The sequence below is a fragment of the Anabrus simplex genome, chromosome 5 (genome assembly GCF_040414725.1).
Source record: "Anabrus simplex isolate iqAnaSimp1 chromosome 5, ASM4041472v1, whole genome shotgun sequence".
In the NCBI taxonomy this organism is placed as follows: domain Eukaryota; kingdom Metazoa; phylum Arthropoda; class Insecta; order Orthoptera; family Tettigoniidae; genus Anabrus; species Anabrus simplex.
In genome coordinates, this window is record NC_090269.1 from 423,230,635 (window position 1) to 423,245,055 (window position 14,421).

Below are 14,421 nucleotides of genomic sequence, written 5' to 3' on the forward strand. Positions count from 1 at the left end.
GATGGAGGCCGCCACGAACTTGTACGTCATGTTCAGCCAGGTGTCCGGATACTTTTGATCACATATTGTACATATTATAGCAGGAAAAATTCTTGAACGTTAGTGTTGCGTTTCTTAAACATAGCTAGTAAAGCTGGGAGAACTCCTCAAGTTGAGATCGAGGAAGTTCTTGGAAGATTTGAATAGATAGAAAACAATGGAGAACTTGAAGAAATAAATGTATGCAGAGTTGTGAGTCACAAGATATAAACTTCATATTATCTGTATTGACAGCTAACTCTTCTATAAAAATATATTAATTTTCAATAGTAACCTCCTGTTCAATCTATATATATAAAATAAGAGTTTTGTCTGTACATTGCTCAGAATTTGAAAAGAATGGTATTTATGTATCGGTCATGTCCTCAGTAACAAGAAAATGCATTTTTTACTTTTCCGTAATTTCTGTCTGTCTGTCTGTATGTATGTATGTATGTATGTACACGCATCACGAGAAAACGGCTGAAGAGAATTTAATGAAAATCGGAATGTAAAGTCGGGTGATGAACCGCTACAATCTAGGCTATACATTATTTTAATCACGCTGAGTGAAATGGTAGTTTAGGGGAAGGTCTGAAATTCAATTCTCAAATATTTATGTTATTAGTGGTCGTGTCCTAATGATAATTGCTAAACAAAGATGGGAAATAAGTCGCTACAATATAGGCTATACATGCTGAGAAAAATGGTAGTTTAGGGGAAGGCCTAAAATTTAATTGTCAAATATTTATTTTATTAGTGGTCGTATCTTCACGAAAATTGGTATGCAAAGTCGGGGAATAGGTCGCTAAAATCTAGGCTATCAATAATGTTATTCACACTGAGTGAAATGGTAGTTTAGAGGAAGGCCTGTAATGTAATCTATATATAAAATAAGTGTTTTGCCTGTACATTGCTCAGAATTTGAAATGAACGGTATTTCTGTATCTGTCATGTCCACAGTAACAAGGAAATGCATTTTTTACTTTTCCATAATGTCTGTCTGTCTGTCTGTCTGTCTGTCTGTCTGTCTGTCTGTCTGTCTGTCTGTCTGTCTGTCTGTATGATTGTACACGCATCAATAAAAAACGGCTGAAGAGAATTTAATGAAAATCGGCATGTAATGTCGGGTGATGAACCGCTACAAGCTCGGCTATAAATTATTTTATTCACGCTGAGTAAAATGGTAGTTTAGGGGAAGGTCTGAAATGTAATTCTCAAATAAGTTATTTATGTTATTAGTGGTCGTATCGATAAATCTATATATATAAAATAAGAGTTTTGTCTGTACATTACTTGGAATTTGAAAAGAATTGTATTTCTGTATTGGTCATGTCAACAATAACAACGAAATGCATTTTTTTTACTTTTCCGTAATTTCTGTCTGTATGTATGTATGTATGTATGTATGTATGTACACGCATCATGATAAAACGGCTGAAGATATTTTTTTAAGAAAATCGGTATGTAATGTCGGGTGATGAACCACTGCAATCTAGGCTGCAAATTATTTTATTCACGCTGAGTGAAATAGTAGTTTAGGGGAAGGTCTGAAATGTAATTCTCAATTAAGTTATTTATGTTATTAGTGGTCGTATTGATAAATACTACATAACTAACATAACTTTAGTTATGTCGTAAGTTTGTAGTAGTTATGTAAGAAATTATTAAATTTCCAATCACTTATGTCTTATACATTGTTACCGTACGGCATATAATTGGAGATATTCAAGAATTTGGATTTTTGTTACTAAGTCCATATCAGCGCCGAGTCATGAGAAAATGGGTAAACAGAATTTAGTGAAAATCGGTATGTAAAGTCTGAGAATAAGGAACTACAGTCTACGATATAAATTTCTTTGTAAGACACCCTAATATCACAGAGTCGAAAGAAAACGAATGTGAAGGCCTGCAATATAGGAAGCTCATAAACTTTATCAACAATAACATTACATTGACCATTGTTTGTTGCGATGTGCTTTTTGTCTTCTGTTTCCTCTCATCCCTGATAGATAGGATTACTGCAGCGTACCGAGGTTTTCTTAATTTGCTTGACGTCGCACCGACACAGGTAGGTCTTATGGCGACGATGGGATAGGAAATGAATAGTGGTGTGAAGGAAGCGGCCTTGGCTTTAAGGTACAGCCTGGTGTGACTGGTGTGAAAATGGGAAACCACGGAATGCCTTTTTCTTTTGCTTAACGTCGCACCGACACAGATATGTCTTATGGCGACGATGGGATAGGAAAGGTCTATGAAGTGGAAGGAAGCGGCCGTGGCTTTAATTAAGGTATAGTCCCGGCATTTGCCTGGTGTGAAAATGGGAAACCACGGGAAACCATCGTCAGGGCTGCCGACAGTGGGGCTCGAACCCACTATCTCCCGAATACGATCTTCAGGGTTGCCGGCAGTGGGGTTCGAATCCACTATCTCCCACAGCTGCCCGCCCGTAACTACACGGCCAACTCGCCTGGTCGTACCAACTGTAACAGCCTGCCTGTATATTGGAGGGAAGTAGCTGGGGTGTAAGATAACTTTCTTCTTTAGCATGCCATTCCTCTGGTTCGTACATTTTCTGATATGTCTGGTACGTAACACACTGGTTCATCATAGTATTCGAGCTATACAATCCCTACTCTGAGCCACTGATTGGAATGAGTAGTGTGCATATTTAATGGAATAATGACAGAGGAGTGTTCACGGCAGTCTGCGACCTGGTTATTCCAGCTCTGGAACTTTGGACTCTTAGATCGACACCGTAGTACTGTTCGTTGAAAGTGAGAAAGTGTGCGGTTATTCATTTGATCGAGTATTTTATATGATAACATTGCTTTCAATCGCTACATTCCTACTGACCTTTTTGGTAATGACCTATGTTGAATTCAGTTAGGAAAGCCACCAAGTCAGTCTTTCTGAGAATCCCGTAACGAAGCACGGGTACATCAGCTAGTACAATATAATATTGTTATACTTAAAATCTATACATATTTTAGCCCTATACTTTGGGCCATATTCAGTAAAAAACAGTAGATTCAAAATTAAAATACTAAAACATGATCATAACATTTCGTGACTAAATTAAAATATTAAAATTATGTTGAGAAATGGCACATTAATATGACAAAATAAGTACAAGTAAAATGTCTTGTGTCTTGAATGCTGAAAATTGTTTATCCCTCCAAGAGATGAATATATGCTAAAATGAATTGTCAAACATTGCACTGATGCGCGAGTCCTTTTGTATTGGATCTTGAAATACTATTAGTAATAATGTGTTAAAAAGCTTTATTGAAGTCTGTAAGGAAACCTTTTTTATGTATTTATTTGTTTAGTTATTTAGTTAGTTAGTTAGTTAGTTATTTATTCTGTAGAATGCAAACTCCTAAAAAGGATATGGTTAGCTGTCAGTGTGCTTATAAGTCGGCCAATGAGTATGTATTGTAGATGAATGAAGTGTCCGTAATAGAGAGAAAAGAAAGAAAAGTATTAGAATATAGAATATTAATGGAAAAGGTAAGAAAAAGTGTTGTGATGAGTAAAAAAATAACATTCACTCCCTGTTGCCCAGTCGAATGACAAGCATCTTTCAACCAGCAGCTCAGAACATACCGTTTAGTCAGGCAGCTCATTTCCTTACTCCCAAGGCTTCCCAGTCCAAAGTTTATAGTATTTTCATAACATTACTCTTTGTTTTTGGAAATCAAAACAAATAGTGCTGCTTGCCTTTGGATCTCTTCCAGTGTTTGTATCAAGTATTCCTGGTGAAGGTCCAGTACACTGTAGTCGTACTCTAATTGGGGCTTGTTCTGGTGATATATGCCTTCTTCTGTACCTCCGTACTAAAACTCCTAAATACCCTTATAACCATATGATGAGGAGATCTGTAACTTTTATTTACAATCTTGTTAATATGATTACCCCAATGAAGATCCTTTCTTATACAACACCTAAGTATCTAAGGTACACTGATCTCTGTGGGGTACTGTCATCCCATCAATGTAGTAATTAAAACTGATAGTACTTTTCCTCTTGGTGAAACTTACAACCTGACTTTTCACCCCATTTTCCATCATACGATTCTGCTGTCCATCTCACAATATTGTCAAAGTGGCTTTTTTTTTTTTGCAATCTCTCACAATCCTGTAACTGTGTATATTGTGTAGTATGTTGGTTTGTTGCTCACCTGGCAGTTGCATTTGGATGGAAAGGAAAATGGAAAGAGAGGGGAATCACAGAATGGTGCATGTTTAATCACAACAAATGTTCAAAATAGGCCCCTCCCTGTTCCCCACACTCTTGTTAATGTTACTGGTATGATAGCTTTTGTTGCCATACAAAGTTTATGTACAAGGTCTACTCTGATTGCAGATAATGTTGTGTAAATTTGATCGTGCAGATAGCACCTCAAAAGAAGTCCAAGGTCCAGTGATCGTTATGGTATAACATGGTAAAGCTAAACAATGGGAGACAACACGTCACTTTATGACTTTGGAGTAACAACGTGATTTATATTGAGGTGTGCGCTACTCATTAGTTGAGTTACCTACTCATGGAAAATCTGGTGAAGGGCATGGTCTTCTGTTTGCTGGTGCTGTGTGCCAGTGCAGATTACGTTTAATAATTCTGTGCACTTCAACATGATGTGTTCCCAGTATGTGTGCCAACTCTGTAGCACTTGTTTGTGTTTCTACAGCAACAACTTCTCTCACCATATTCACTTCCTCTGGATTCCTGTACGGAGTCCTCAACGGACGAATTGCCAAATGAAGTATACATACTGCGATATTGTAGCCGCTTGTCGTTCATTGCCATTACACACTCCGAATATAAGCAGCATATTCACGGTTCATTGTTCATATAATGTGGTCATTCCATTGCCATGTATTTTCTTCTCCAGCCTGCTTAGGATGCATGGTCACTGTCTGTTGCTACGTATTTAATTCAGCTGAATTGTTTACGTGCTAGAGCTTGTTTGTAGCTTGAGCTGCACAGAGCCTTCATACGATGTTTCAACAAATTTAGTTCCTGGCTAGTATGCAGCCCCTACAATATTCGGCAACTTGTCCGACTTCATATGTTCTTGCATGTGGGGCAAATATTCGTTTACAGTAAGAGGAGTTAGGGACTGGAATAACTTACCAAGGGAGATGTTCAATAAATTTCCAATTTCTTTGCAATCATTTAAGAAAAGGCTATGAAAATAACAGGAAATCTGCCACCTGTGTGAGTGCCCTAAATGCAGATCAGTAGATAGATAGATAGATAGATAGATATTGACATTTAAGTCTCGTTTTTTTGGACTGCTGTTGATGAACAAATTTCTGTGCTGTATTGTGGTAGGCTTCCAGGCAGTACACACTACACCAGATGCTCACATCTGGCACTTAATTTATTACTTTGACCATTATGGTCTATTTGGGTCCGTATTGACCTTTCCCTATTCTAAACACTGAAAAAACAGGTGATGATGTGTGTCCACCTTGTCAATTACTAATTAAATTATTTAATTCATATCAATTAACATATCATACATGTTTCGAGAACACCATTATATTCTCCTCATCAGCGACAAAAAGTTCAACAGAATATTCTGCAGACTTCATCAAATTATATAACTCCAGTATAATATCAACTATCTTACAAATAAAAATACAAGAAATGTTATAATTCATCACCTTAACAACTCATATCATTCCCATTAAGAGGATTACAACTTTAAAAACCTCAATTACCGAGCAAGTTGGCCATGCAGGTAGGGACACACAGTTGTGAGCTTGCATCCGGGAGATAGTGGGTTCGAACCCCACTGTCGGCAGCTCTGAAGATGGTTTTCTGTGGTTTCCCATTTTCACACCAGGCAAATGCTTGGGCTGTACCTTAAGGCCATGGCCGCTTCCTTCCCATTCCTAAGCCTTTCCTATCCCATCGTCGCCATAAGACCTGTCTGTGTTGGTGCGACGTAAAACAAATAGCAAAAAGCAAAAAAAAAGCCTCAATTGCTGATCAAAATTATATATATTTTAAAAAATCTCTCCTTCTTTCAAATATTCAGAATATTCTATATGAAGTCTTTAAAATTCTTGTGTACGGTATGTTGAAAACTTGACTCCAATTTCGCATATAGTTCCATCTGTATTCCTTATGTGTTAAAATACATCTTAAAATGATAAACAACTTGCGAGCCAAGTTGTGATCAAACTTTCCAGTACACGTGATTGCTTTTTTACGGATGTAATGGTGTTCTCAAAACATGTATGATAGATTAATTGGTAAGTATTAAATATTTTTTTTTACTTTTTTTTTATTAGTGTTGACAACGACGCACATCATCACCTGTTCTGTTATTGTTGTGATTATTTGGCAGTTAATGTGAAGACAGGCTGAGGCCTTTGTTAAGGCAAGAGGAGGTCAGTTCCGACAATTCATCTGTTACGTGAACAGTGTGTTCCAGCTGGCATTGCTGATTTACGTAGTGTAGCAATGCAACAGCGTTGGGAGTGTCAGATTGTAGTAAAGTTACTGAAGTTATTCTGTAATTATGCATTTCCTGAAGTTTTTGCTGTTTAGTTTTGATACACCTTGGATATGACACGTGATTATATATGCTATATCTTCATTTCTTGTCAACATCCCAATGAGACATTTGATTTATTTTGTGTAAAGCATGATGGAGCCATTAGTGTTTATTTTTTTTAGGAGTAATATTTTATTTTTATTTTTAAATGGTATTTACATTGAGATTTCCTTATTTCAGGTGCAGTGAATCTCTTGCAACAAATGTCTTGCCGACTTCTACAGACGTAGTCGACAAAAATAAAGGAAGGGCAATTGCTGGCAAGAAAAGAAAGATCACCTGCCAAAAATGCTCAGAGCCCTTCAGAACAAGAAACGAAGCAATGCTTCATTATTGCAACTCACCGTCATTGTCTAGCATTAAGTGTCGATATTGTGGCAGGGAATTCAACAGCCTAGGAGCTTTAAAAAATCACAAAAAGAAACACACTAATATTGCTTTATTCCTTTGCAGAAATTGTGGTAGCACATTTCAGACATGGAAAGCTCGAAGAATCCACTTGCTTAAGGAGTGCCGTGGAAGATCCCTTCAATCTACATCTAATGCATGTGATGATTCTCGTGAAGACTTCAACTCTTTGTCTGCAAATGGGAGTCACAAATCATCCACAGAACATTCTCACAATTCAGATGAACAGAAAATGGTTCTTAGGAAGCCTACCTCTCTGAAACATTCCCAGAAAGAGGTAAATGGTACCTCAACCCCAAATTCCTCCGATTTCTTTGTGAAGACTAAGATGAACTCGGCTACAGTAGAAGGAAAGAACACCTCTGAACAGAAAATGATTCTTAAGAAGTCTGGTGTTCGAAAACGTTCCTTGAAGGAAGTGAATAGTACCTTGACCTCTTCCATTTCTGATGCCTCAGTGAATTCTGGAAAGAACTCTGCCACAGCAGAAGACAAAGATACCTCTGAGCATACAGAAACAGGCAGTATGAAAAGTTACTCCCTGGGAAAACGTATTCGATACAGAACATACTCTGATAGTATATGGCTGGTAGGCTGATTTTTCATATGCACTGATTTCTGTGAACTTTATAATTCCTGTTATAATTTAAATTAAAGTATACTGTCTGCGGATGAAATCCAGATGATGTAAACCGAAGTACAAATAGAATGGAGAGAGGTGGCTCTGATTAGATACTTAAAATTCTTCATTTAATCTCATTGGCCACTTCATCATTAGTTGTGATATGATCTTCAAATTGATTGTCAACTTTTCCAAGAACATTGCTTTCTATGTGTATTATTTATTAACTGAGTATTGAAAAGACTGAATAATGTATGTATGTATGCTATTAATTAATAGTCTTAAAGAGTATTACATGTTCTGTAATCATCCAAAATGAGATTCCTCTTCATTCTACTATCATCCATCACCATGCAGTATTCCCATCCATGGCTCGTTGCATTATGATATTCTTAACCAGATTCATCCACCATAATGTGGAGTTTTTGTCAACCTCTTATTCTTTTCAGTATTAATTCTGTGGAATACTTTTTTCCCTTTGCTAGCAACAATATTTTTGTAACTACTAGGTGCAACTCACCTGAGAGATTTTTATACTTTTAAAGGATTTAAAACTTTATGAAAGCTGTTTTGTAAATTGTTTTGATTTTCACTTACAGTCTGATGCTTTCCTAAGATGCTTAAGTTGAAATAATTTAGTTTATAAGTAATTTGATAGCCTATTGATAATGCATTGTAAACTATAGTACTTTTTGTTACTTTGTTGTATGGTTCGTTGCAGTCCATCTGCCAGATTGTCAATATTAGTCTTAGTGTTTGTTTTGTTTTTATTATGCATTTTACACTTTCCTATTATTATTATTATTATTATTATTATTATTATTATTATTATTATTATTATTATTATTATTATTATTATTATTATTATTATTATTATTATTATTATTATTATTATTATTATTATTATTATTATTATTATTATTATTATTATTATTATTATTATTATTATTATTATTATTATTATTATTATTATTATTATTATTATTATTATAATACAAACATGTTGCTATTACATATAACTACATCAGAGTCATACAAAACATCATATTTGACATGCCATGAAAGTTTCAATTCAGTATATTTCAAGCGCAGCATTTTTAGCAGAAGTTTAATGTTGTTGCAGAATACAGACTAAACCAAAAATTTAATCTATGCGTATATATAAAAAATAGTCTTTGAACCTGCTGGCTGTTCTGATGTAAATATGAAAAGGGTAAAACCTTATAGTCCAGAAACAGAAAGATAATAAACAACACAGCTAGATTTATGTATGATAAAATATTTTTTGGCATGAATTTCTAAGGATCTTCTTACCCCTGTGCTTCTGGAACTTGCTCTTAACCATCTTTATAAATAAATCTGCAGTGGTCAGCCAAGCAGAGATTGCTATAGCAAACCTTGCAGTTATACTTCGTACACCTTTGCATTTTGTTCTGCTGCACTTCCTTGTCCCCCAGATGAGTCACATCCTTGGCCTTCACATAGTGATTTGTATCGTGCCAGACTTTGTTGAAATTCCAGATGACAAACACTCTAATTCAAATTCCTCCAGTGGCATCTGAAACTGGGAGGAAGGCGAGCTTTCCAAAATATTGACTGGCTTTTGACTTGCAGAAGTAATCTCTTCAATCGTTGCTAAACTTAAGGGAAGGGAAGAAAGTCTAGCAGATGGTGCACACCATGTTTGTCGTCTCTTGAGGGCTTCATTCCTCTCATGACATACATCTTCGGTTGTAGCTCCAGAAATTAATCTTTCAGTCAAAGCGCCTTGCGTGCCTGCAAACGTCTAATATGATTGTTTTTTCGCTCCAACTCATTCTCCATGACTTCAACTTCTTGAGCATAATTAGAAGCATTAGCCTCAAGTTCAGCTTTCAATTTTGATATCTTGCGAGCATATCTCTTTAGTAATATCTTCTCTGAGAAAACTTCGTTCATAATAGGTTCATTCTTAACATTCTTCGCTGCAGAAGCAAACCGCAGAGTACAGCGAGTCTCTTCTACTGCAGTAGGAGTAACTGTGCAGATGATGACAGTGAGAGCGTTTCCTCCTAAGGAGTGCTGCAGGATACGAGTTAACTTGCTATCTCGAAAGTTTACATATCTCTGCTGACCTTCATTTAATTGAGACATGACAGTACCAAGCGCTAAAAGAGAGCAGTTGATGGAACATCCTTATTTCCAACGTCCACCTTCAGCACCAGTCTGATTTACCCTCTCTGATCCAGCTAAGTCCACAAAATTTAGATGAGATACTCTAACTGCACCTGCATCACCTTCATTAGTGCTTTTACTTTGAATACTAATGCGGAAGATAGAATGTGAATGAGAGCTTTTTTCATTCGACATCGTCTTACAAACGAGTCTCATTCGCTCCCCTCTCTTCATGAGCTTTATTGCCGAACCGAAAACTCACAGCCACTTGATTGTTTCATGGTTTCAAACATGTATGATATAGCTAACCGTATAACTCCACATTCTGTTTCATCTCCCGACATAGTATGTGTTTTTCCTGAAGCTGTTTGACCATATGCCAATACCGTAGTATTATATCCGCAAATGGCTGATACCACTAGCGGCTTAATAACAGTGTCGAAGACATCTTGGTTTCTTGACGAAGTGTCAAATATGTGATCAAACGTATGTATGTCCCCATAATTATAACAGGAAAAATAAATGAGGAAATAAATGAGCATCTACCAGAGAACCAGTTTGGTTTTAGGAAGGGACGCTCTACCCTAAACGCTATTGAACTCCTGCTAAACCAAATCTGGGATGCCTTAGAAGACAACGGAAAATATTACACCATCTTCATAGATTTTACTAAAGCTTTTGACCTGATAAACAGGAAGCTAGTGATAGACAAGCTTAAGGAGATGCTAGGCACGAACAACATATGGACCTATCTCATCACATCAATACTGCAATGGAACGAAGTACGAGTTTCGGATAACCTCACTCTATCAGATCCAATAGCTCAATCAAACAGGGTCTTACAGGGTGACCCACTGAGTCCTTTGCTGTTTATAGTTGCAACCGCAGATATCCTAAGAATTACCCAAAAGGAGGGAGTATTTTCTTGCGCGTATGCTGATGACATTGTAATTGGCTCAAGAGACATAACAAAACTACAAGAAACTGTAAATGACGTCCAAAACTGGTGCTCCGAAAACAAGCTGTTCATAAACATCTCAAAAAACAGACACCATGGTGTTCAGGAAAGGAGGGAAAGTACCCGCCTCAGCAGAGACCTTCATTCGGGATAAAAAATTAAAGATAGTATCAGACTTCAAATATTTAGGCATCACCCTGCAATCGAGCGCATATTGTTTCACAAAACATGTCACAGAAAAGGCAACTCAAGCAATGATGGCAATGCATGAAATAAAAGACATTAGATCACTTAGTCTGGAGACAGCAATGTTGCTATTCAGAGTAAAAATTCTTCCAATAATGACTTATGGCATTGAAATTATCTGGACACATTTAACAATGAGGAACTTATCAACCTTGGAAAAGGTGAAAGCGAACTATATAAAGAAGGTGATAGGTGTATCAAAAACGACACGATCTAGACTTGTATATCTCCTCGCAAGGGAATAATTTCTCATAGAAGATCTCAGGACAAGTATGCCACTACCGAACACCGGTGCATCAAAGAAACTGCTAGCAAATCTGACGGAGAAGAGAGAAGAAGTCCAACCAGACTTCTATGGCACAGGGGCAATGATAGATCGCTCGTGGACAAAAGCTAATTTTGAATTAAGACATGTCATTACAAGATTAGCAGTTCACGGTTTTCATCACCTACTCTGCAAATCAAAACACTTCCATGACCCAAGTATAGACTGTGAGTGCAAACTATGTGGAAAAACATGTGAACAGTACCACATTGAATTCTGTACAAGAGAACAATGTCTATAAGTGATTATGCAAATATGTAACCCATCAATGTAACCTATATTCTCTGTTATGGCTATTTGGCTGCATTAAAAATATTAATAGTGCATAGTGGAGATCAAAAGCACGTTCTTGTTGGTCACATGTGAGACAAAAGTAACATTTTTTCCAAAGTCATATATACTTGAAGATGCTGGTCTGTCCCTGATGGCTCTTACTTTTGTTCAGAGTTCCAACGTACGAGAGATTTTCCCCAATTGGATAATTGGCCAAACTAACATCTGAAAACGAATTATCTGCCGTTATATTCCTTCCCACTACCGCTTAGTGGTTGCAACCAATCGCTTTGCATCATCAGCCGGAGAATTACTTTCTCTATATGGTCCCTCTGGCTGTTTACCTGTATATACAGTAAAACTTCGTTAAGATGTTTCTGCAGGGGACAAGGAAAAAGAACTTGTTAAGTGAGAAACGTCCTACTGAATACACAAATAAAAACTATCCAACAGGGTTATGGAAACTCTAGATACTATTTTTTCTGACACAAGCATTTTACATAGTGTATCCACAGATACAGTGAATACTATATCTTCCAGTCCTAAAGATGAGAGGAAAATTTTAAAAGGTGTGAAAAACACAAAAAGCAGATATGAACACTTTTTTCTGCTGGGGCTTATAAAATAACAGTGTACTGAAAGGTGTGAAAAACACCAGACAACAAATCTGAAAATGTGCACAGGGGCCAATAAAAAAATCAATTAGTAGTGGAGATCACACTTTCTAAAACAAATGTCAGTAGGAGCCTTTTATTTTGGACCAGTGGGTTGTTAAACCTTTTACTTTCAAGCTCTCAGCTGATGGATGTGTGATAACTGTCAGGCTTATTTACCCCACTATGTACACACTACTTTTAAAATTACATGGAAAAATTACATGCCAAAACAAAGTTAGAAGTTTCAGTTTTTGAAAGTTTTGAAGTAATTCTGAAAAATGGTGTTCTCTGCTTAAGTTTGTGATTGCTATTAATAGAAAGGTTATATTATTGTTCACTAGCATGGTAAATATCAAGATTCTATGTGCATTAGATCCAAGGATAGATTAAATTGTGTAAAGTGATTTATCACTGAAAAAAGTCAGCCATTTTTGCGTAAAATACACATTTCTTACTGGAGGTGTTGGATTATTATCATCGTCATCTACACTTTCTGATTTGGACAAAGAAACATAATCACTTGAATAATTGTCAAGATATCCTGTGATATCACCATCGTCAGCTAAATGAACTTTCTTTGCCATGTCGCACGTGATAAATAACTAGGCCTAACCTAAATGATTTACTGTATATCCAACTATAACAATATGCATCTAATTACCTAAGAAAGCTATTTAAATAATGAACTAGCAAGTAAACTAATATAATGTCTATGATACTGCTTAATTTCACTATATAATTAGTATCATCAACAAAAAGAGAGAGAAATGTTTGCATATTTGCTGCAAACCACGATGTAAACAAGACACTGAATTCCAGTGAGCACATGTTTTAAACTCTAAGAATATAGATAAATACAGATAGTCGGCAGTTCCTGCGGAGTATAACGTGAGTTAAAACTGTGCTCTTCTTATTCGATGCAAAATGCTGCTATCTGGTGTGTAAATAACGAAATAACAATAAAGGCCGGTAGCGATGGATTGTTACCACAACAGTTTTCACAGGAACCGTGGGTACTGATAGATCGTTACCTTGAAAGCGTAAGGGTTAAACATTATTTTCTGGTCACACTGTCAGACAATGAATTGAAGGTTACATTCGACCATTTGCGGCTGCCAGGAATTACTTTGACCAAAATTTTGAATCCGACAAAATTTTGACCAACTCTCGAGTGATTGAGTCGAAACTTGAAGGTGCAAGTTTCAACATTTGCGACCTCTGCATGCTTGAGATGCGGATGCCAGCCTACTTTCTGACAGATTTTAATTTTGTCTTCATGTAAGGAATTTCACGACTTTTTCCCTATCCATAACTAGGCTATCATGGGATAAATATTAGCTACTCTTCTCTGTACTACTCAACACAAAATAAATTTCTAACTTATAAATGGAATGCAAAATACAAGCACAACCAGACTCAATCTCGCTGCTAACACATAAGCAAAACTGAACATTCCTGAGGCTAACGGCGTGCTCCCTGAAGGTGCAACTTATTCTGTGTTCAGGAATTCAAGGCCTTTTCCTGTAATCATGCAACTGTGGCGATGGCTCTTACTCGACTTGGAAATCGCATTTCTTTCACAAGGGATGACAACATTTTCAAGGCTAGGAAAAATGTGATCGTACTAAGCGGTAATAGCAAAAATTTGATGCAATAAGTGAGATATTTTTATATTAGATTTAATACGATGAGAATCGGGACTTTGAATTTACGATGTGCTAAGCAGGAAAACGTGTTAATGAGGAACGCACTAACGAGGTTTCACTGTACTTCCATGTTCTGTGTGTAGAACATCTTTGAATCCACAACTGCATACATTTTTATACCATATTTTGTGTGGTGTGATGGAATATATTGTCAGAATTTACATCTACCCTCAAGGCTTCAAGTTTCTTGCCCACTGTCACATTAGAACTGATAGAGTATTTGCATTTTGCAATTTTGCACAAAGCACTCAAAAAATTCCCTTAATGTTGCAAGGTTGTCTAATTCCTTCCTTTCAGTTCTCGTTCCTAGATTGTCAAATCAAAGACATCTAATCAAAAGTCTAAATTTTTCACACTCGTTCTCAGTTGGAAATGCTCTACTCCATCACCGTTAGATCCTCACAGATCTTCCAAATTTACTCTTGTTTCCATGAAGTATCCCGGCCAAATACAGTAGTGAAATGAATGCCTTTATCTCAAC

The 14,421-nt window shown here is 36.5% G+C and overlaps 2 protein-coding genes across 2 annotated transcripts in view; one reads left to right on the forward strand and one right to left on the reverse strand.

Annotated features, from left to right (window-relative positions):
• LOC136875035 (zinc finger protein pat-9) overlaps positions 1-8,373 on the forward strand; it is a 100,450-nt gene extending 92,077 nt beyond the window's left edge. The window contains exon 5 of the mRNA XM_067148757.2: positions 6,773-8,373. Coding sequence (XP_067004858.1) covers positions 6,773-7,598 — 826 coding nt within the window. The 3' untranslated portion in view covers positions 7,599-8,373. The remainder of the gene's footprint in view (positions 1-6,772) is intronic.
• Positions 8,374-8,661: 288 nt separating this feature from the next.
• On the reverse strand, positions 8,662-10,668 carry LOC137501020 (uncharacterized). Its single transcript, XM_068227866.1, has 3 exons — positions 10,017-10,668; positions 9,890-9,924; positions 8,662-9,796 (listed from the first exon to the last, which is right to left on the reverse strand). Exons 1-3 carry the CDS (start codon positions 10,316-10,318, stop codon positions 9,381-9,383), a joined length of 753 nt encoding a protein of 250 aa, XP_068083967.1. The 5' UTR covers positions 10,319-10,668; the 3' UTR covers positions 8,662-9,380.
• Positions 10,669-14,421: the final 3,753 nt, after the last annotated feature.